This window comes from Corvus kubaryi, unplaced genomic scaffold, assembly GCF_017639235.1.
Source record: "Corvus kubaryi isolate FWS band 111438036 unplaced genomic scaffold, C.kubaryi_AGA036_p1.0 37396, whole genome shotgun sequence".
NCBI classification, from domain to species: Eukaryota; Metazoa; Chordata; class Aves; order Passeriformes; family Corvidae; genus Corvus; species Corvus kubaryi.
Genome location: NW_024581135.1, coordinates 30495658 through 30516087, shown reverse-complemented (window position 1 = coordinate 30516087; position 20430 = coordinate 30495658). Strand labels below are relative to the sequence as shown.

Sequence of the window (20430 nt, the reverse complement as noted above, 5' to 3'; positions counted from 1 at the left end):
TTCTCGTCTCACTAACTGCATAACTCCACAGTAACTGTTGGGAACAGCTGGAGTTTTTCATACTCCTCAGCCCTTGTGCAGTGGCACAGCAAGCCGTGCTTGTCAGGCACCAGCCACGTTTCCCTAACCAGACTGTGCTGTGTCTGGCTCCTGGCTGTTCGTGCCAGTGTTCTGCTTTCAGGGCAGTGATAACCATAGTGTGAAAGCAAGAAGCACTTCATGCTCATTGTCTGCTTCAGGTTTTATTTTTTAAGCTTGTTGGCTTTGCCAGTGATTATTTTGTTTTGAACTTCAGAAAAGACAATGCTGGCAGAAAGGATTCCAGTGCCTTCCAGTCCTGTTCCCATAGCAACTATTGACCTTGTACAACAGCAGTCGGAAGATATCATGCCTCGGACTGAGCCCAGACTCCCTCCAAAGAAAACTAAACACCAAGAAGAGCAAGAGGATGTGAACAGGCCTGCATGGGGCATCAGTTCTTCTCCTTGGGTCACCTTAGCTTATGCTGTCTACCAGATAAAAGAGATGGTTAAACTATCCAAAACCAATCCAGCTCCTGAGAATCAGCCTTTACAGGTAATCTTCTAATGTTCAGGAAGTTCTTAGGTAATTTTAGCTGCTTGAAAACCTTTATAGCTCTGTAGATCTGTTAGTACCTGGCAGGTATTTTCTATCAGCTTGTAATAAAGGTGGACTTGTGACACAGTAGTTGAAATACTGCATGAAGTAGAGTTGTTTTCTATGTATAATGCAGCAGGAATAACTAGTTTTGCAAGTACTGTCTTCCTGAAGATGGTAGGAGAAGAAGACACATGGAAAGGGACTCTGTTTTATGGATTTGGATATATTTGTTTACATTTCTTTTCATATTAGTTGGAATGTGCAGGTTATGCATTTTGCAAAATTTACAAGGTGATAATTGAACATGAAGATGCACAGCTGCTTAACAGACTGTAAGATTATTTTTATTTAGTTTTGCTTCCTTAGATGATGCTGTCAGACATCTGCATGGTTGCTGTGTGCCAGACAGCTACTGATTGGATACAGAGCCTTCTTTTCAAATGAAGTTAATCTCTTTTTCACCTAGTTACACCAGATAAGAGCCATCCCGGGACTTAAAATACTGGTGGCTGGTGCTTACTGTGCACCATTCCCCTTCTGTTCAGTCTCCCCCCAGAACAGCTTGTAATAGCTTCCTCAGTGGTTGGATGGGCTTGGATCTTGAACTTGAAATGCTCTGGCCATGTCTTTCAGACTGGAGCTGGAGCACGCTGCTAAGCCCAGTAAGGAAGTGCTGTCAGTCAGGGTTTAGAGCAGCACGGTCAGTCTCAGCTGCTGTGTTTACCTGTCTGGAAGGAGTGGGTGAGGTTCCTTCTTGCACCCAGTAGGCGTAAACACAGAAATGCTTTTTCCTCAAGTGCTGTCTTTAGCAATGGGTAATTTGGGATATGAATGTGAATCAGCAGAGCAGTGTGTAGGAATTTCACCTGGTCACCTGCCTTTCTTACTTGACTTTATTCTTGGAAATGTGTTACAGGCGTGCTTTAGATTGGTTGGGGTTTTTGTTTGGTTTTGACTTTTCCAGAGACAGAGAATGTGAGCTGAAGATATCACAAGGTCTCTGACATCAAAGTAATGTCTCCAAACAAACTGCTCAGTTTCCCGCTGCAAATGCCCTCAGGGTCTTGGTTAAGCTGCCTCTGTTAAATCAGAGAAAAAAAGTTATACAGAACTCAGGCAATGAACATGGCAATAAAATAATGTTTGGTAGGTGTGTGGTGTCTGAGAGTGGCTTGTCCAACACTGTTGGACACAACCCAGCTGCTTCCCTGAGCACTGTGAAGTGGCCAGAAGGGCTTTTGTGCCTGTTCTCTATGGCATATGGTCTCTTCATTATGTCTTTCTTCCTGTAAAAATACAGTGCTGATCTAAAAGTACTTATTTTTGATGTGCCAAAATTCAATGCACCTCATTGTATCATTTTCTTCAACATGTGTATTCTCCAGAATTTCTCATCCCTGTTTCAGTGCTCCAAGAGGACAAACTTGTTCCAAAATATTTCAGATTTTGTGCTTGGTCATTTACTTTAGGCTGATGATATTAAAATACTGAAACTAGAAAAGGGTGTCCAGGTCTCTTACTAAATATATTAAATAGCTTCCTTAAAATGAAAACAGATCATTTGGAAGGAGGGTTGGTGCACAGAGAATTAGTGACAAAAATTATTCCTTCTTATTTCATAAAGATTTTGGATCAGTTTTGCTTCTGCTTGCTTATACACATACTAGCCTTATTCTCTGTGCTTCAATGCAAAACAAAAAATCAAAGGCAGCGCATCACCTTCTAATGAAATGTGTTAGTGTGCAGGTTTGCCATTTCAGCCCTGGGAATGTAACTGGTGTTTAAATGTGCTCTTATGTTCCCTGGTAAGGCTTGTTTGAGAAGATTGGATGGATTTGTACATCAGTACAGCAAAAATCCTGCCAGTCAGGAAGTCTGAGCAGTATCTTGGGGAGGGAGGGATCAATTGAGAAAAATGGTATTTAAGAAGCATTTAAGTGGGGGGAAAAAAGTGTATTTAAGTGAAAAAAAAAAGTTATGGACTTGCTTAGTCAAAAGAATTATCTTGTCTAAACGCTTTGAAGTCCAGTTAATTGTTTTTTTCCCCTTGAAACACAACAAGTTTGTTTTTTGCATGCTTCTTGGGAAAGTGCAGTTAGGAAAAGAGATGGAAGGTAAGCTGCTGTCTGTTTGCTATTAGTGTCCTCTGGATTTAAATGTACTACTTTTGCTTTGCTGCTTTACGTTTGACTTGTTATGTTGTGGGCATTCAAAGCAAGTGCTTTGTGACTTTCCAGCAGTGCCTGAATGCATCTGGGGGTGTGCCGGGGGGGGAGAGTGTCCTGAGCGTTCATGGTGACTTTTGGCATGCAATCCTTTCCCCTCTGCCTAGAAAACCAATGAGAACTGCAGTGCTTCGTCAGCCAGCTCAGCAAGACAACCCCAAAATCCGACAGATTCTGAGCAGTCCAGAAATTGTTCGGCACCAACACCTACAGCAACATCAGATTCTCAAGCAGATGGCAACTGTGTTGTGTCGGATCATGATGCTCAGCCTGCTGCTGCAGGGCCCTGAGATGCGCTCATCTTACCAAATCCAGTGCATGGAATTCTGCTTCTCACATGGGAAACGCTGGAGTAGGAGCTCAAAAGTAGGACTTCCTTCATCTTAACAATCATAATGTGATGCAGTGCAAGCTTTTAACTATATAAAGAATATTCATATGACTACACAGAGCAACATGAGCAGGGAGGCCAGAAGTTCGGATTCTTGAGGGAAGTGATGTGGCCAGATATGATGGTAGGAAGAATTCTCGGCTGCTTTGCTAAAGCTGAGTCAAGTGCTATGAGATTTCTTTGCAATCTGTAGAAAAAAGGGAGTTCACTCCTCATTTGTTGAGGCACAGAGTGTCTGACTTGATTGGATAATTTTTTTTCCTTAAATTTATTCCCAAATCAATTAAGAGAGACACTGAGTTTCCCTGAATAGTCTATTAGAAAATATCAGATCCAATAATTCTAGGAATGTTGTGAAACTGTCTCTGGAAAGATGTCTCAGAAATAGAGTAGCTTAAGGAAGTGTATCTTAATATTACGGTGATGGATTAAGTAAACCACATACATATTCAAAGAATATGTTTTTGAAGCTAATGTTCTCTTGTTTGAGATAAAAGTTTAGTTCTGCAAAGCAAAGGTTTTTGAACAGGCCTTTTAGTGCAACACAAAAGCTGGAGGAAGGCTTCTGAAGAAGTTACCCTCTGTGCTTGCAGCCCTGCAGTTGGGCATAAGGTTGTGTGCGTTTGGGTAATTTTAGTTATTGAGACAAGAATCTTTGATCAAGATTGCACAGCCTGAGACTGATCAATGGTCTTTTTGGGGGTTTTATTTCATCATCTATACAAGGGTTTATTTAATGCAGTGTAATTACTATGGTTATTTATTAAGAAAACATTAAGCTTTAAGTGCCTAGGGAAGGTGGGGGGGGTAGGGAGGAATCACCTAAAAATCTTAATGTTTAGGATTATAGGGGTGAAGTAGTGGATGCAGAAATCGAGTAGAGTGAGAGATTCTCAGGAGGAAGCAAATGTAACTCAATTGCAGTGTATTTAGGAAGTTACTTTGCCCAATGTCAAGACACTGGAGGACTTTGGATTATGTTTTGTTAAGCTTCTTAATACTGTCTGCAGCCAGCTCGTGCTGGTGCATAGTGAAAATTGCCGCTGGAGGGAAATCCTCGGGCTCAGGGAAGAGTCGGGGGGGTTTAGTCAGGATAGTGTTTTGGCCCGTTTTCTTAGATGAACAGCTGGTTCCCAGGAGATCCTGAGCACTCAGCTCCCGTGGGACTGAGGGAGCACTGCTCAGCTGCCCTCCTGGAAGTGAGATGTGTGTGAGGTGCAAGGCCTTCCGGGGGGAAGGTGCTGCTGTGGGACTGTGGTGAGCCAGAGGTAAAGCCAACCGGAGCCCAGAGCCAGGGAGAAGAAGGTGGCAGCAGCTGAGCAGGGAAGGGGTACACAGGTTTACCCACTTTGACATCTGTTAGCTTGACTGAAGGGGTGTCCCATAGCTGTGCTTTAGCTGTGCTTTTAGAACAACCCATGTTCTGGCAGTGCCTGGGACCAACACCATAGACGATAAAAAGAAACATCAATGACTAGCCACTTGTTACTTTTTTTGCACTTGAACTTAAATGTACTGTACTCACATAAATCCTCATGACTTGTCTAAGTGTCCTTTAAAATCAGAAATGTATTTATTGTATGTTTGTATAACTTGGGGGAGAACTAAAGACCGAACAGGTGACAGGACAGAAGAATGCTAAAAATCATCTTGAGGCTAACCAACCATTTGTTGAGTTCATGCTGTACGGTGTTACCTCAGCTGCTACTGCATAGCACCTGGATTGTGAAGTGAAGAGCTTGTACACTGTGTTTACACTTCAGAATTGTGTATTTGAAATGCCTGCTCTTTTTGGAATTGTATAGTCATTCTATGTTGCAAAATGGACATGTACACCTGGATTTTGATATTTGTGAAACTGTAAAAACTGTGGTAAGAAATATAAAATATCCATAACATATTTAATAGTATCAACATGAACTTTTATTTCATTTGCTCATATTACAATGTCAGCAGTGAACATAACCTGAAAAACCTGAAGTGAAAATAATTCAGTGATAATGACCTTTTACTAAAGTCACTGGAGGATGCTGAACCAAGAGCCTGGGAACTACTCTTGCACTGTGTTAAAACAGTATTTCATAATAAAATCTGACTGTAGGCACCAGTTCCCTTCTGTCGTGTGCAGGGAATGTGAGGGACACAAAGCAATGTGTGCTGTAAACTGGTCGATATGGAAGAGTGCAGGGCATCACTGTAAACACTACAGAGAAAAATGTAACATCCTTTGTTAAGGGAGAAAGGCTTTTATAACAGCGCAATGGATTAATGCCTAGATTCTGTTCCCAGATTTTCTAGCTGAACAGTGGACAGTACTTAACAATTGTTTCAGTAAGGCTGTGTCATCTCCACATATCACAGGAGCACTGTGCAAGTGAACAGGGCTCCAGTGACAGCAGCTGGTTTTGGTGGCTTTTGTTTATGAAACCCTTCCAGTGTTGGAACAGGCTTGGGAGGATTTTTAAGGTCACTATTAGCTACCCACTAAGGTAGCCATCATCTTTCTCATGTTGCTGCCATTCTGTCTTGCATGCATTTAGTCATTTCGTGCTCTACTTTGGATAGTGTTTACCCATCCCTGCTAAATGATGGATCTCACAACTACATACAACATGGGTTGATTTTTATTTCTAATTTTTATTGCTTTTAAACTTTCTTCCTTGTTTGAAGTAGGTTACCTGGTATTCTTCTAAAACATATAATTACCTAAACTGGGGAGGCTTTTCCATTTAACATATTGCTTAGGTAAAATACTACCTTAATGTATAATCTAGGCTGTTGTATGTAAATACATATTATGTACTTATATAGTACATATATGTACTTATGTACTTCCATATTATGGAATGATAATCATCACTGCCTCACTAAAGAGAGGACATCCAGAAAAACTGTGTGTTTAAGCTCAGACAAATCTGATTTTCTTCCTTGGCCTCAAGTTACTTGGATGGGAGTTCTTGGCTAACTATGAAGTACACTGAAAAAAACCTGTGTATTTTAAAACATGCAAGAAACATTGACTTCTTTTTGAGTATCCTTTGCCTAATCTGTAATGTTTTTAAGTGCTCAATTTTCATGATGGTGACAGGCAAAGATTAAATAAATTTTAATTTGGTCTATGGTAATTGTTCAGGGAGGAGTTTCCACCCTTCTCTCAAACCATCCAAGATAATGAGGCTTTCCTCCATTTTCACAACTGCTTGTTGCTACTGCCAGAGCCTCCCAAGCCAAACCTGACTTTTAGAGTGTGAGTGGCAATTTAGCTGTGGATTTGGTAGCAGCAGCCTCTCTTAGGGGTGAGTCTTGCTGCTAGTGGCCTTCCTATACAGAACTCTTGCTCTGTTTTTGAATGTTCTTGACTTAACAGTGAGTGCATTTTGGATCGCCTGCTTGACAGGGCTTTTCTCTGCTAAACATGCTATAGATTCTGCACAGGTACTTATCATTTTATGGCACTAAAGGGTGTTAAGTGTCTCTTCACTGTAAAATGGAAGTGTTCCTTTTAAACTGAAGCAAAGCTGAAGCAATATAAAGAAGGAAAGACCACGTAAGTAAGGCTTAGGGCTTTCAAGCACCAACTCTTGAGTCCTTTGTTACGCAGAGGAGCTCTTGGATTACGGTACAGCCACACTTCTTAGCACCATTAGAGGTAACGGGTTTTGTCCCTGGTGCAGCGATGGACAAGGAGAACCCAGGACAGCACCTGCACTGCTGCAGTCACGCTGCACCACTAGGCATGTTACAGACACCCCATTAAAGTAGATAGATCCCAGTCTCACATGTCCTTCTTGAGCCCCAGCTGCTCCCCATCGCTCACAGTTCCTGGTGAGTTTGTAAGATCAGATGGTGACAGAATTAATGGTCTTTTGTTTTCTGCAGTTTGTAAGACAGTAAAGGAAAACAGCAAAGTGAGAACAGAAGAATATAGGGAGGGATAGTCTAAAGAACAAAAGAAGGAAATGACATCTGCAGGTGGATGAACTGAAGTACACGCTCTACTCCCTAGCCTAGGACTGTGTAATACATATGCTGACAGACACGTGACTGCCTAAATTTTTCTCCCTGGTCTATTTTTCCTCTCCACATACCTCCTGTGAGAAGTCCCACAGACAGCTGAGAAAGGAAAGGTAAAAGCCAGGTATCCTCCCTCATTGTTTTGCCAGGAAGTACTTTCTGCATCTTACTGAGTGCGCAAACTACTGAGTACTCCGAGGCCAGTGGAGCTCTGCGTGGGTTATCTGCATTCCCAATTCCACGGTCACAGCAGCACTCTGACCCTGCTGATAGCAGTTTCTCCAAGCAGCTGAAACAGCCTCAGCCTTTGTGGTCTTTTCTGGGCTCTTGAGAGGCCTGGAATGGACAGCAGCACCCATCTGAGGTAAGCTGACAATGAAACTGAAGGCAATAGCAAAAATGTTTGGGGATGGAAAACCTCTCCTAAACCCTCTGCATTGTCAGAGGGGGAGAAGCAGAGGGCTAGAGGAAGGTTTAGCAGATGGATCTGTACAAGCAGGAAGAAAGTACATAAATAAACAAAGATTTGGAAAGAACAAAATGCAGTACAGCTACAGCAGAGATCAAGAACAGAATAATATGGGCAGAGGGTGAAAAGTCAGGCAGCATTCTGAGGGGTAAGGGGAGCTTAAAACTAAAGGCAGAGGCAGGATGAAGCTAATGGACAGCAAGCCCAGCCAGAAGAGGAAACAAACCTCGTTCAGCTGCATTAACTCTCTATGCAAAGTCTCACGAACAATGAACACAGTTTATCAACACTCTGACAGCATTATCGGAAATGTTGACACAGAGGGTACTTAGTAAAAGGAGAGCATTAAAAATGGCTTTTCCTCCCTCTAGTGCTCAGCACGGAGGACTTGATGGAAAGGGCCAAAACATTCTGTTTTCTGGAGGTAGTATCCTTGGTAAAACAAGGCATCCTGGTGGACAGGCTGCCACCAGTACTTGCCTTAGGAATACACTATGTTTGTCTTCCCCAGTGAAAATACCAATAGCATGAGATTCCTCTTCACTTGAACAGCCCCTATGAGGGCTTCCTTCTGTTGCTCTAATCAGGTAACATTGGTGATACAGGAAACAGTTTTTTCAAAAATCCTTCTTTGTTCACGAGCAACCACAAGAAAAGGCCAAGTGTGAGTTCTCATTCTGTATCTTCCCTTTCTAGGACAAGTGTGTTTTCTGTCTTTTTAAATTTTTTTGTTATTTCTCAACCCTCAGAGCAGCTCAGTAGCGTATGGAAATGGAGTTTGTGTATGCGTTTCATTTTCATTCTCCTCATCCTCATGGATGGAATTGTCTGGCTCATCTTGCTCAGACTGTGCCCCTGTCTCAAACAGCTGCTCTTCCAGGAAGGAGCTCCCAATGCCATACTGCTCATCATGCGCCTTTGTTTCTGCAGGAGAGACGTGGGGAGATCCCAAAACAAAAGCTGCAAACCTGCCAAATTTTTAAGAGGAGAAGTGATCAGCTGAGAAATTAAAAGAAGAACTACTGTAAATGCTAGGGGTATTGCTATTTAAGCAGGAATGTTGTAAGGACATCCCCACAGGCAGTGCAGATGAGGGGAAGTTCCAGTAACGGATGACAACAACCCCAAAGATCGGTTTTTCTGGCTCATCTTTTCAGTATTTTCTGTAGAAGTAACTTTTGCTCTTCTGGAGACCATCTGCAAAGTCTTGTGACTAAGCAAGAAGATCTAACTTTGTTTTCACATCTTGTCAGTACTTGTGGGGTAATCCAGAGTAAGCATTTGTACAGTGGGGTACTTGGTACTCTACATTCTAAAAATAAATTGAAGCTGTAGCATATTTGAGACAAAGGCTGTAAGAATTCAGGTATGTTGATACTGCTAATGAAAGGAAAAAATGGCAAGAATTCTGCACTCCTACACTGTGGTGCAGTCACCTTGCTGCTGGTGCTGCATGCACACTGTGGGCAAGCTGAGCTCAAGTCTTCCCAAAGAATTCCTACCTCTGCTGAACCTGCAGCTGCAGACTGGGAATTCTGCAACTGCTCCAAGTAAATGCTGAACTGGAAGTGTGGCAGAACAAAGCATGAACTCAGCACTGTCCCTACACTGCAATTTGCCACAGATCTTACTTTCAGTGGGCAACTCCATTGAGGAGAGAGAACAGAGCTGGAGGTTTCTGGCAAGTGTGTGGGAACAGACGGCAGTTCTGACACCTGGGTAAGTGTCGACAGCATCAGAGAAATGTATGAAAAAGGAAATGCAAGCTACATTCTGGAGTTCTGGTAAACTGATCAATAATTTACATTTCAGACTTAACATTTCTGTGAGATGAATGTCATCACCTCGCTGTTCTTGGAAGCTCTGTTAGTCTAAATGGGGAACAGGTTTGCCTTGGGATGAACCACCGTCTGATGCTTAATGGGAGCTGGGAGGGGTTCTCCAAATCTGATTGCTGTTGGTTCTTCTTTTTATTTCCCTATTCTCAATTAGTGAACAGTTTATAACAACTCTATTAATGAAATGATGGCTAGAAAATACTTGTGTCTCAGTTGTTTTGTACATTTGGTGGTATTTAGTTGTACAATATAACAGTAAGCTTTCACTTTTTATCTTTCCATCATGCTAAAGCAGGCAAGCAGCTTAGAAAGTAAGACTGTTTAACAGTAAATCTATAAAACCTGGTAGAGAGGCTGTCTGCGTGCCAATCCAAGGAAGATTGGACTGGGGCTCCTTTAAAATTGTGACACTTGGTTCTGTGGCAAGGACTAAGTCTTTGTGGCTGGCTAATATATGAAACTCTGCTTCTGATATCTTTAAGTTTCTGTTTTGATGGGAATACACTGTTATGATTAATTTTATATTCTGCAGGGTTTTCTGGCTTTGCTTGCTTGACCCTTTCTGACCTATATTTGTCTTAAGTTTATCTCTTAAGCTATACATGGCACAGCTCTTCTACCTGTTCTATTTGCTAGGTTCAAGTATTGATTTCTTTCTCTGTATTCTTAGTCTTAGATAGTGATACTTCAATAATAGGATTCCCTGACTGTGCAGGTTTGCAACTGGAGAGCTTAATATAGGTAATGTTTGAGTATGTATCTTCACCCTGCTCCAATTCTACGCCATAGAAAAGGGCACTGCTCTAAAACCTGAAGGAGGGCAATTTCACTGGTTAGAGAGCCACCAGGGTCACTGCAAGAGCTTACAGAGGCACTGCAGGAAGCCTTTAAGTTCTATGACCGTGAATAAGCTGTGAAGGGCTGCAAACTCCCAAGAGTAATTTGTGGTCAGGGAGGAACAAACAGAAGTTTAATTCCATCAGCGAGAAATACCCTTGAGAGGTGTGGCTGCGGTCCTGAGTGGGATATGCAAGATAAACACACCTGGAACAGTGCCTGAAGTGGCATTTAGGTCTGCTGTGTGCCAGTGTCTGTGCAATGTGTTTCCTGTTTTAGAGGAGCCAGGTTTTCTTACCTGTGTGGAGCCTGGAGTTTGGACACAGCTATCCATGATGGGAAGTCAGGGCTCCTGCAGAATGAGCGCAGCTCCTCCAGAGCTGTGATAGTTTCACTTTCACCTTGTTCTCGATACTCCTCTTCAGTAAGGTATTTAAACACCAGTTTTTTTGATTTGAAGTGATGCTTCATTTTTCTAGAATGAAATGACAATAATCAGTATTTCTAAAGTCTTCTGGCACGTAATTATTATCTATGTTAATGCTATTAACATTCATTAATCACCTCTATCCTTTTAAGAGAATAAGCTGCATTCTTACATTTGAGGACAAGGTATGTAATGTTTGCTAGCCTGTTTACCCTAGGTCTTAACCAAAGCTGTAGAATTTCACATGATATTTAATAAGCTTCAGATAAGCTTTAGATCAGGTTCTTATTGTGTATGCATGGACTAAAATCTCACAGAATTAAAGAGATGGCTGCTTGCTCAGCCATTTTTAGGTGCAAAATGCAAAATGTGTCTGTGCAGAGACATGGGCTGAATCAAAACCCAGCCTGCATATGTTACTTCAAAGATAAGCAATGCTCTAAGCCTGTTGTGAGTTGTTCATGTTGTTTACTAGATTGCTTCTCTTAAATCTTACTCTAAGTTACAAAACTGAGTAGTCTGAGGCCAAAATGTTTACAATCTGATGGTTTTTTAGCTGCTGCGTAGCGATGTATAATATAATTAGATATAAATTAGAAAGTGTGCCATGTTCAGTTCCCTTCTGTCGACTGCTTTCAATTTAAATGTTGTGATGAGTTAAGATAAGCAAGGGCTGGATGCCCGTAAAACTTTCAGCTCTGTATAAAAACACCTGCTCCAACATCAGCAGCATTCAACTTTCTTCCTTATATCCCTTTAAAGCAGAGAACTGTAGCCGTTATTTAGGTCAAACAGTGAAGGGTCTTGCTGGCTCAGTGAGATCCACTGTTCTTAAAAAGAAATACCGCAAGATTCTAAATTATTTTGATATATTTGCTGCTCTGAACTGTGTATCTGGCATCATGGCCTCACACTTCGGTGCTGTGGCATACGGATTTTGAAACAGAGAAAGAAAACAGCCCTTATCATTCTCCTAAGAGAGATTTGTAGAGCTGTATTTCTTTATAGAAGCATCAGTTCATGAAAACCAAAAACTCAGAACCACATGAAGAATAAACTACAATGTTTCAGAGTAAAGCAAGTGTGTTCTGTGAACTTGTGGCCACATACTGGAATCATATTGATTCCAGAGTTTTCTGAACCTGCTTACAACAGGTGCTGATCTTACAAGTTGCTTTTGAAACAGCTGGTGCTCCTCAGCTGCAGGCAAAAACTGGTCTACAACAAATGATAAATTCTACCTAAAATAAAAAAGCTTCAATTCAGTCCCCACTTCAGCAGGTAAAAAGGAAAGAGAAGATCAAAGCAGTATATTCTTCAAAACTAAACAATGTGTAAAAAAAAAAACCAACAAAAAACCCAAATTATTTGATTTGTATTATTTTGCTTATGCCAGTTCTAGCCTTTGCCTCATCCTAATTCTCTGCAGTTCAGCAGAGTCCACAGCTATGGAACAGTCTGTACTAAAGACTCTGAACCTGGATGCCATCCATCACTGAAGGTAGAAAAACAGATGTAAACTGGCAGGGCTTTTTAGAATCTTCATTTGAGTGTTGTGCTTGTGCTAAAACATGCTTCAAATTCAAGGATGAGCAAACACGTTGTTCCTGTATTGCTACTGAAAATACTTAGCAAGTTAAGGTCTATCTACTGCAAGCAGTTCCTTTTCCAAATCCACAATGTAAATGGGCCTCTAGGAATACAGAGGAGTATCTCCATAGTTCTAATAGATTGCTTCCATGTACAAGGTAACAACCTTGGAAAACTAAAATCAATGGAGAACACTACTTTTGTGGAAATGTGATGTTAGTCTGAACTCTATTCAACCTCCAAGAACTGTCACTTTTCAACAGCTACTTCCTTGGTGGTGGTACACTATTTTATCCCTAAGATTCCATATGAGTTCCCTGCAGCTTCTCTCACTACACGTCAAACCAAGGCAGTATTGCTGCAGTCTAATCAATCAAACAGAAATGTTCTGGTTACCATATGCCGTGCACTAGAAGGTGCTGCTACATTTGTCCTTAAGAACACAGTCACTCCATTATCCATAGAACAAAACTCATGCTTAAAACTGCCAAATGGAAAATAATTCGTGTGTCTCGGGTCCTGAAACCTTTCCTACTGCAGTTTTATGTTTGGCAAAATTATGAACTAGTATCAGAAATTCCTAAATCATGACTGAAGAGCAGAGGCTTTTTTCATTATCAGTTTCCAGTATTTCCTGGTGCTCCCAGGACCTGGACATTCACAAATAGACACAGACCTGGCAATGTGACAGGCAGCACCCAGGGGGTAACACAGGCCTTTGGAGCAGAGGCTGACTGCTATGACTGCATATGCAACCTGAGGGATGGTGACACCACAGTAGATCAGGACAAAGGCTGTTAACTGGAGCGTCCATGTGAACAAGGTTATGCTGAGCTCCGTGGTCAGTGGCCCATGCTGATAGGAAATGGCAAAGCTGGTAATCCCAACAGCCAGAAAATACCCTGTAGATACAGAAAAGGACATGGAGAAAAAGAAGCAAACTACACCTATAAACTACTTTGCTTCACAAAGCTTGCAGCTGCTGTGAAGTGTAGCCTACTGATTCTTGTGTTGTCTTACAGATAACTGCATGATGTTTTATGTGCTTTGTACTTCCAAAGTGTGCAAAGAGTTCACAAGGTTATCTCTGAACAGCTTTTAGCCAATGCTGTGGGCTACACGTGAGTTCTCCTCATGTGACCATGTCGAGGCAGGTGCCAGATCAATAGGTTTGTCAGCCCCTGCAGCCACATCCCATTAGCCATGTGTGCATCCATTTCCCACAACCAGCAAAGTGCAAGCCAGAGGAGCTGCCCTTTTGCTCTTACAGGGAAAGTATGTAACAGCAAATCAATGAACTAATAATGCAGGCAAAATCTGCTCTTAGAACTAGTCCTCTGCATCAAACTATTTATTTAATGATACAATGTGAGTAACGCTCATTTCAGTGGATTAGGAACCTTTAGAATGTTTCAACATCTACGGCTTAGGAGAAAATAGAACTCCATAAATGAGTCACTTGATTGTCTTCTTTTATGGGCAAGTATTCATCTGACCACTAAATTAAACCAAAATCTGCAGCACATTTCTTGGTAATTTTCTTACCCAACAGGTAGTTTCTGTGTTCAGACCACAACCACTGCATATTCTCTTTGAAGCAATAAATAAAATAGAGAGAGGCCATCCAGGAGCCACTCATTAAGATCCAGAAGGTACTGTGCTGGAAATTTAAAAAAAAAAAAAAAAAAAGGGAAAGAAGAAAAAACTTCATCAAAAAAAATCAAGTCACAATCAGGACCATTGTTTCCAAAGGAACTCACAGGCAAAAACAGATGTGAAATTCTTTAGAGCTACAGGGTTTATGATCTGCATTGAGACTTCAACTGCACAATCCTCTGCATGCTACAACAAAACAGTGCCAATTCCAAGCAGAGCAACTGCATCTGTATTTGTGTATCATGTCCCAGTGTTACAGTGTAACCCTGCTGCACTGTGTTCCCAATTAACATACCTCAGCAATATTATGGGAATGGACAGGCTTCGTAAAAGTAAAGGAAAAATTCACATCTGCCTTAAAATGAATTGTCTTTGGTGGGTGGAAGAGAATCTGTCTCAGTTGCCACTGTATTTTTATTTAGATTGATTCACAGATTCAAAGGTAAGCTTAGCTCCAGTTCAATAAAAATAATTTATGTTTCAGAACGAACTCTTCTTGTACATCACCAATCTCCTGTTCAGTTTAAACTCAGGAGGAAGCTAAATAGAACTTGGCTCTGACCTAACTACATTTACTTGATGCAAGCAATCCTGCAGTCACTTCAGTGCAGTTACCTGGCCACAAAACCAGAACAGAATCTGGCTCTGTACCTTCACTTCTGGTATTATGATGATGACTATTATTTTGTTTTATAAATGTAGATTTACCCTTGGAATAAACCTTTTAAGTGTCAACAGGACAAAGACTAGCAGAGCAAGAGCACCCAGTATTATTCCAGAAAGGTAAAAGAACTTGGCACTCCTGTAAAGAGAACAAGAGAGAATATGGTGAGAAGTACAATTTGTAATCAGTTAAGATGCCAACATTTGTAAAAACAGCAGTGATCTTCAATGAGAACTTAACTCTGCTGTAAGTTAGAGTTGTAGTTATATGGTTAACAGGCCCAGTTCAGGTATTAAATCCGTGTAAGGAAAAATTCCCAACAGATACTTAAGGTCACTGGAGTTGTTACAGGTTAGGAGACTGTGCTGTGGATTTTTAAAACTCATGCTACTTCTGACTGCATTGACCTTCTAGTCTCTAGTACACAGAAGAAACTGAAGTAACCAACATGGTTCTGTACTGCAAGAGAAATTTTATTTTAATTTAAAATGCAGAAAACCCTCCACAAACCCACAAGGTTTTTCGCCTAAGCATATGCATTTATAAATTCCAACTTACTAATTCACAGTTAATGCTATAAAACCTATGACTGCTCTGCTTGTTTTAGAGGTGCCTCCTGACAATTATTTTGTGACTCACTTTGCTTTGAAGTTGTGGGCCACTTATTTTGCTATAACAACTGAGTATCCTCCCTTACATGCTATGTAAAACGTGCATCAGAAGAAAGGCTGGCACAAAGGTGGTGGCAGAAAAGGCCCCAGATGACTTCATCCTAAATATTTTCCCCCACTGATAATCAGCATTATTTAGCATTCAGCTACCCTTAATGGTGAACAAAAGGGAGAAAAGACTTTTCTGATCCACACACTTGCTCACTGAGGATTGTCCTGGTGTCCCCCAGTGCAGGAAGCTTGGATACAAAAACCCTAACACAGCTAATTGATAAACAGTTAGGCACTCCAAGGTATGTCACAATCTGTCCAAACACAAGTGGTATGAGGAAGTTTTAAATATATATTCAGTTTCTTATTTCACTTTCCCAAAGAACTGCCTCTTTAGCTTAGCAAACAAACCAAAGATGCACAGGCTTTGGGAAAGAAGCTCAAAAGTAGCTAGTACTCACCTGCTCAGGCTGTTTGCAAAATGGAACAGAAAAATTCCAGCTACAAACAAAAACAAGAGCTTTCCATCTAGCACTAAAAAAGGGGGAAAGAAATAGAAATTGACTTTAGACTAATTCAATCTGAAATGCTGATCATATAAAATATCAACAGAAAAGTCCCAAGCTTCTTACAGAAGAGGTGGTACATTCAGTAGCACTGGCAATACCAAGCTATCTGTAATCTAAACTCAAAGATTTGGTACTTACTTTCTCTTTTCACCCTCACAGTGTACGGTTCAATTTTGAAGGGTTGTATTTTGAAACAAACATCCTCTCCATATTGTTTTATGCTCAGAAAAGTTTCTGTACATGTCTCTGCCTTCCAGAGGATTTGAACAGCACATGCAGCAAACTCAAAAACAGTTTCTGAATTCCGACAGTTGTTTTTTTCTGAAATAGGCTCAAACCGGAACTTTTCTCTGCTGTTAACTTTTATCTAGAAACAAAGAACAGAATACACAGAGAAGTAGCTCAGAATCACTGTGGGTTTTTGTTTTCATGAACTATATCGCATATAAGCCATGCATGTGGTAATGAAAATCAATCTCAATTGTTTAGTCTTGGTTATTTATATTATGCAAAGATTACTTGTTTACAATTGATCACCTTACGAGGTAATTCAGAGAACTCATCGGCAGCAAAGTTCAGTGGAGGGAACTCAATCCATCCAAAAGCACAGTGGGTTTCGTTTTACTGTGACACTTGCCCACAAATTTTTACTGAAACCAGTAATATCTGACTGACCACATTTTCTTTTGTGAATGTTCATACCCCTCCTCCTTCCCCTCCCGAACCATAACAAATTGGACTTGCTTTTCTTTATCATGTAATCTTCATGTTGGGGACACAAGAGGGATAAGGCAAATAAAAGATAGTATAACCAGAAATTTAAATAGAAGCACATTCCTGTTGGGTATTTGGGTTTTTTTTTGCTGGTTCCCTGTGCCCTCCCCCACCAAAATGGTAGAAGATCTTGTCCATCTTCTAAGTTGGGATGATTTTCCTGAAGACTCTGATACATTGTGAGCTCTTCATCGGGGCCCACTAGACAAAAAAGACCCATCTGCAAAAAAGTGATGCAAGGGGTAATAAACCAGGTTTGTACTGGGAGAGGAGACAATGTGTCAGCAAGCAATTTGTTGTGGAAAAAATCTGAACTTCCTGCTTTTAAACATTGACTCCAGGAAAGTTTGTGTGACTGATGGAGGGTTTTACCACCTGAAGCCTGCTACCATTCATAAAATCATCTGCAACATGTTCCTGAGGAAAATAGTCCTGGGAACAGACAAAGAGATGTTCCTCTTTCTTTTATCTGAGAGAAAAGTCCTCAAACAGAGTCAAAATGGAACTGTGCCCTTCCTTTGTCTGGAGAAATACTTCCCAGGAAAGAAAAGGAACTATGGAGATGGTTAGCGCATTCCTTTAGCTGTTACTGCTTCCACTCTTGAAGAGATTTTTACTTGCTTCAAACTAATCTCTAAATGTGTTTCTTGTAAGATGACCCTCTATTAGTCAGGAAAACAAACACACTGCTGCTGCTGTTTGTTCATTAGTCACAATCTAACGAGCCTTTGGTTCCTACACTTCGGTATGCTATGGTGAGAGAGCCTCAGAACTGCATTTAGTCCTCAAATTTAGAAGTTCCATAAAGGCATTTGGTGACAAGCAAATTTTCAGAGATTAACACTGGTTCATCAATAGAAAAGGTGTGCAAGAAAATAACACACAGTCCTAAATTAATGTTTTTGTGGCACCATCATGCTCTAAGCCTGGCTGACATCCTTACAGTAGAGCCCAAACCTCTCTGCATGCCAACTGGAGGCTCATAATGCTGCATTTTTATCATGGTCCCAACTATACACCACTTGAACTATTAATTACATGGAGATGCTGCCCTGATCTTGCTAACTGGCCATGTGGTTTGCTGGGAAAAGCTCACATGGAGCACACTGAACAGCCTCTTACCTGGAGAGTTGACCAAAGGTACTGTAAGTGAATGGTTCTGTTCTGCACATAGCAGTAACAGTTTTCATCCTGCTTCTGGATGACATCCATCTCCTGCAATAAGCTGCAGTTTTTACCTGGGGGGGGGGGGGGGGGAAGTTAATTTTAAGCATGAGTCAAATACAAATGTCTGATTTCAGTCCATTTCATTGTTGCAAATGCTGAAACATGTTCAATATGATTTAGATGAAAATTCAAATTGGACTTCTAATCAAGTCATTTAGGCTCCAAAGTACACTGCAACACCTTTGGAAAAAAAATAACTAGGGTGGTATTTTTAAAAAATGTAATCCAGAAAAGCTTGGCTTCAGCATCAGTGTTTTGATGGCATTGGAACAGGGCCTCTGGGCCAAATTCACTGCCAGCATGAGTGGGTGTAACTCCACCAGAGTTCCCTGCACCACTGGTGAATGCAACTGTGGGAGTCTGAGCAGGTAAACAGACTTACATATTAACATAGTCATTTAGCACATGACACAGCTGCTGATCACAGAAGTCATGCTCCTCTCCCTCGGAAATGTTTCTAATGTTAAATAACACTACTCTTCTTTTTAGAACATTTTTTCTGCTGTCACAGTCCAGCCACAGCATGTTATAAGGGAACTGCACTGACAGCTCACCACAAATCATTGAATTAGGGATGTGAATTGTTCTAACCCTCCTGAAATGTTAGTGAGCACCTAGGATCTTTAGAATTAAGATTGCACTTTTGAGCAGAAATGGACCTAAAAGACTAATGGAGCAAAGTTTGAATAACATTCTGATCTATATACATGCGTAAAATATACCCTACAGTGCATTACCACAGTGTTTCAAGAACATGATTAAAGAGAAGAATAAAGGAAATAATTACACATCTGAACAGAGGGACTCATCTGGCTTACTGAATAGAAAATGTAGGTCTCAGCCAAGCTCAGTAATAACTGCTAATACACTGTCATGCACACAGAGCAGCAAAATGGTTATGTGCAGTCTCAATCCAGACAAGGAGATGCTGTTTGCAGGTAAAAACCTGTTGTGCCTCTATAAGGAAGCTGAAATTAAGCTAAATTATATTTTAACCAATTTAGTTAAGCCAATGAAATATACTGTGTGGATGTTCTTACTTAGGTTTATTATAGCATTGCAGAATTATTGTCCACACGTGATCCTACTAAATTGGTTTAACTTTAAAATTTGGGCATTTTTCTTGTGGAAAAAATAACCATCTGATTAATTTTCATCCATGGCAAATCCAGTGGGAGGGAGCACAACCACTCAGCCAAGCGCTGCCTGTACCTTTAGACAGGCACTTTCACAAAAGTCATCGGATGATGCTGCAAAAGGATTATTTGTCACTGAAGTGCTGCCGACTGACACAGCAAGGAGGTGAGGCTGGGCACTACCCAGGCCTAAAACCAAGATAATCCAGTAACAGGAAATGACAATACCCTGCTAGCAGGGCCAAAACACAGCCCGGAGGATCCACACCTTCCCTGAAGGGCATCTTAGGATCTCCTGCCACTATGGATAAACTATCCACCCATGTCAGAGGCAATGTCATCCACACGCAAGGCTAGCAAATGTTTTCTTACTACCCATAGTTTTAAGGCATTTTTCTTGGGGAAAATAATCTGCTTGAAATGTTGCATCGCTCCATAGAGTGAAACAACGATGTTACAAAAGGAGAGATGCTTCTGAACAGGTAACTCTGAGGTAGCGGGCAGGTCTAGCTACTGGGAGGACACACAGGTAGAGTACCTCGCAAATTCTGAGACTGCAAGCAAAGAAACTTGAAATTATAAGGCATCAGCATCTGCTGCAGAACCCGGAGGATGCCCAAGACTCGAGAACGTCAACGCAAGGAGGCAGCCGGTTCTCGAGTTCCATATTGCTACTACAACTGAGCACAGCCTTTAGGGGTTTTCCTGCCCTCAAATATGTTAATAAAAGATCTGTTCTGCACTCGACGCCCCTGACCCGAGCTCCTGAGAAAGCCAGAGGGAGTCGCACACGCGAGGCAGCTCCCGGCCCCGCCGCTGAAGTGGGAGGGACGCGCCCGCCCTCTGTGCGCCGCGGGTCCTTTGTCCGTGCTGGCTCTCCCGGGCCGGCTCCCCGCGCCCCTGCCCCACCGGGGACGGCACGGGGCCGGCTTGTGGGAACCGAGCTGCGGCGAGACAACAGCGGGACACGGCAAAGCGCCTCAGGCCGCCGCTGCCCTGGCTCCGCTGCAGCTGCCGGCGGGGCGAGGCGGCGGCTCCGGCCCGTCCGCCGGGCAGCGCCATGTTGGGCGGCAGCGGGAGCGGCGGGGCCCAGGGACAGCGGGAGCGGAGCGTGTCCCCCGCTCCCGAGGGGATGGGGCTGAGGAACCCCGGCCTGTGAGCACCCGCCCTGCCCCGGGGGCGGGAGGGGACGGGCAGTACCTGCTGGCGGAGCCTCCCCGCTGCCCGCGGCCGCCCCGGGCAGCGCCAGCCGGACGAGCAGCAAGAGCAGCCCCGGCCCCGGGCGGGCCCACGGGCGCTGCCAGCGGCGAGGCGGCCACGCCGGACCCAT

The 20430-nt window shown here is 42.2% G+C and overlaps 2 protein-coding genes across 6 annotated transcripts in view; one reads left to right on the top strand and one right to left on the bottom strand.

Annotated features, from left to right (window-relative positions):
• Positions 1-5137, top strand: part of MFSD6 (major facilitator superfamily domain containing 6) — a 44062-nt gene extending 38925 nt beyond the window's left edge. For 2 of the 5 annotated variants that reach the window (XM_042040698.1, XM_042040699.1), the window contains 2 exons: positions 296-576; positions 2954-5137. In XM_042040698.1, the coding sequence (XP_041896632.1) occupies positions 296-576; positions 2954-3136 (464 nt within the window). In that variant the 3' untranslated portion in view covers positions 3137-5137. Of the gene's footprint in view, positions 1-295; positions 577-2683; positions 2736-2953 lie in introns of all 5 variants that reach the window. The other 3 variants (XM_042040700.1, XM_042040701.1, XM_042040702.1) reach the window with 3 other exon arrangements.
• NEMP2 (nuclear envelope integral membrane protein 2) lies at positions 5138-20418 on the bottom strand. The gene is made up of 9 exons (XM_042040707.1): positions 20301-20418; positions 17860-17975; positions 16102-16330; positions 15856-15928; positions 14777-14870; positions 13958-14072; positions 13089-13314; positions 10694-10870; positions 5138-8688 (listed from the first exon to the last, which is right to left on the bottom strand). The coding sequence occupies exons 2-9, from the start codon at positions 17947-17949 to the stop codon at positions 8466-8468; spliced, it is 1227 nt and encodes a 408-aa protein (XP_041896641.1). The 5' UTR covers positions 17950-17975; positions 20301-20418; the 3' UTR covers positions 5138-8465.
• Positions 20419-20430: the final 12 nt, after the last annotated feature.

Excerpts from the sequence above, each read along its gene's own strand:
- NEMP2 (XM_042040707.1), bottom strand. The coding sequence starts at position 17,949 with ATGGATGTCATCCAGAAGCAGGATGAAAACTGTTACTGCTATGTGCAG. Across the intron at positions 16,331-17,859 it reads ACCTTTGGTCAACTCTCCAG|ATAAAAGTTAACAGCAGAGA; the intron begins GTAAGAGGCTGT and ends CTTTGTTTCTAG. Across the intron at positions 14,073-14,776 it reads TTAAAAGGTTTATTCCAAGG|CACAGTACCTTCTGGATCTT; the intron begins GTAAATCTACAT and ends TTAAATTTCCAG.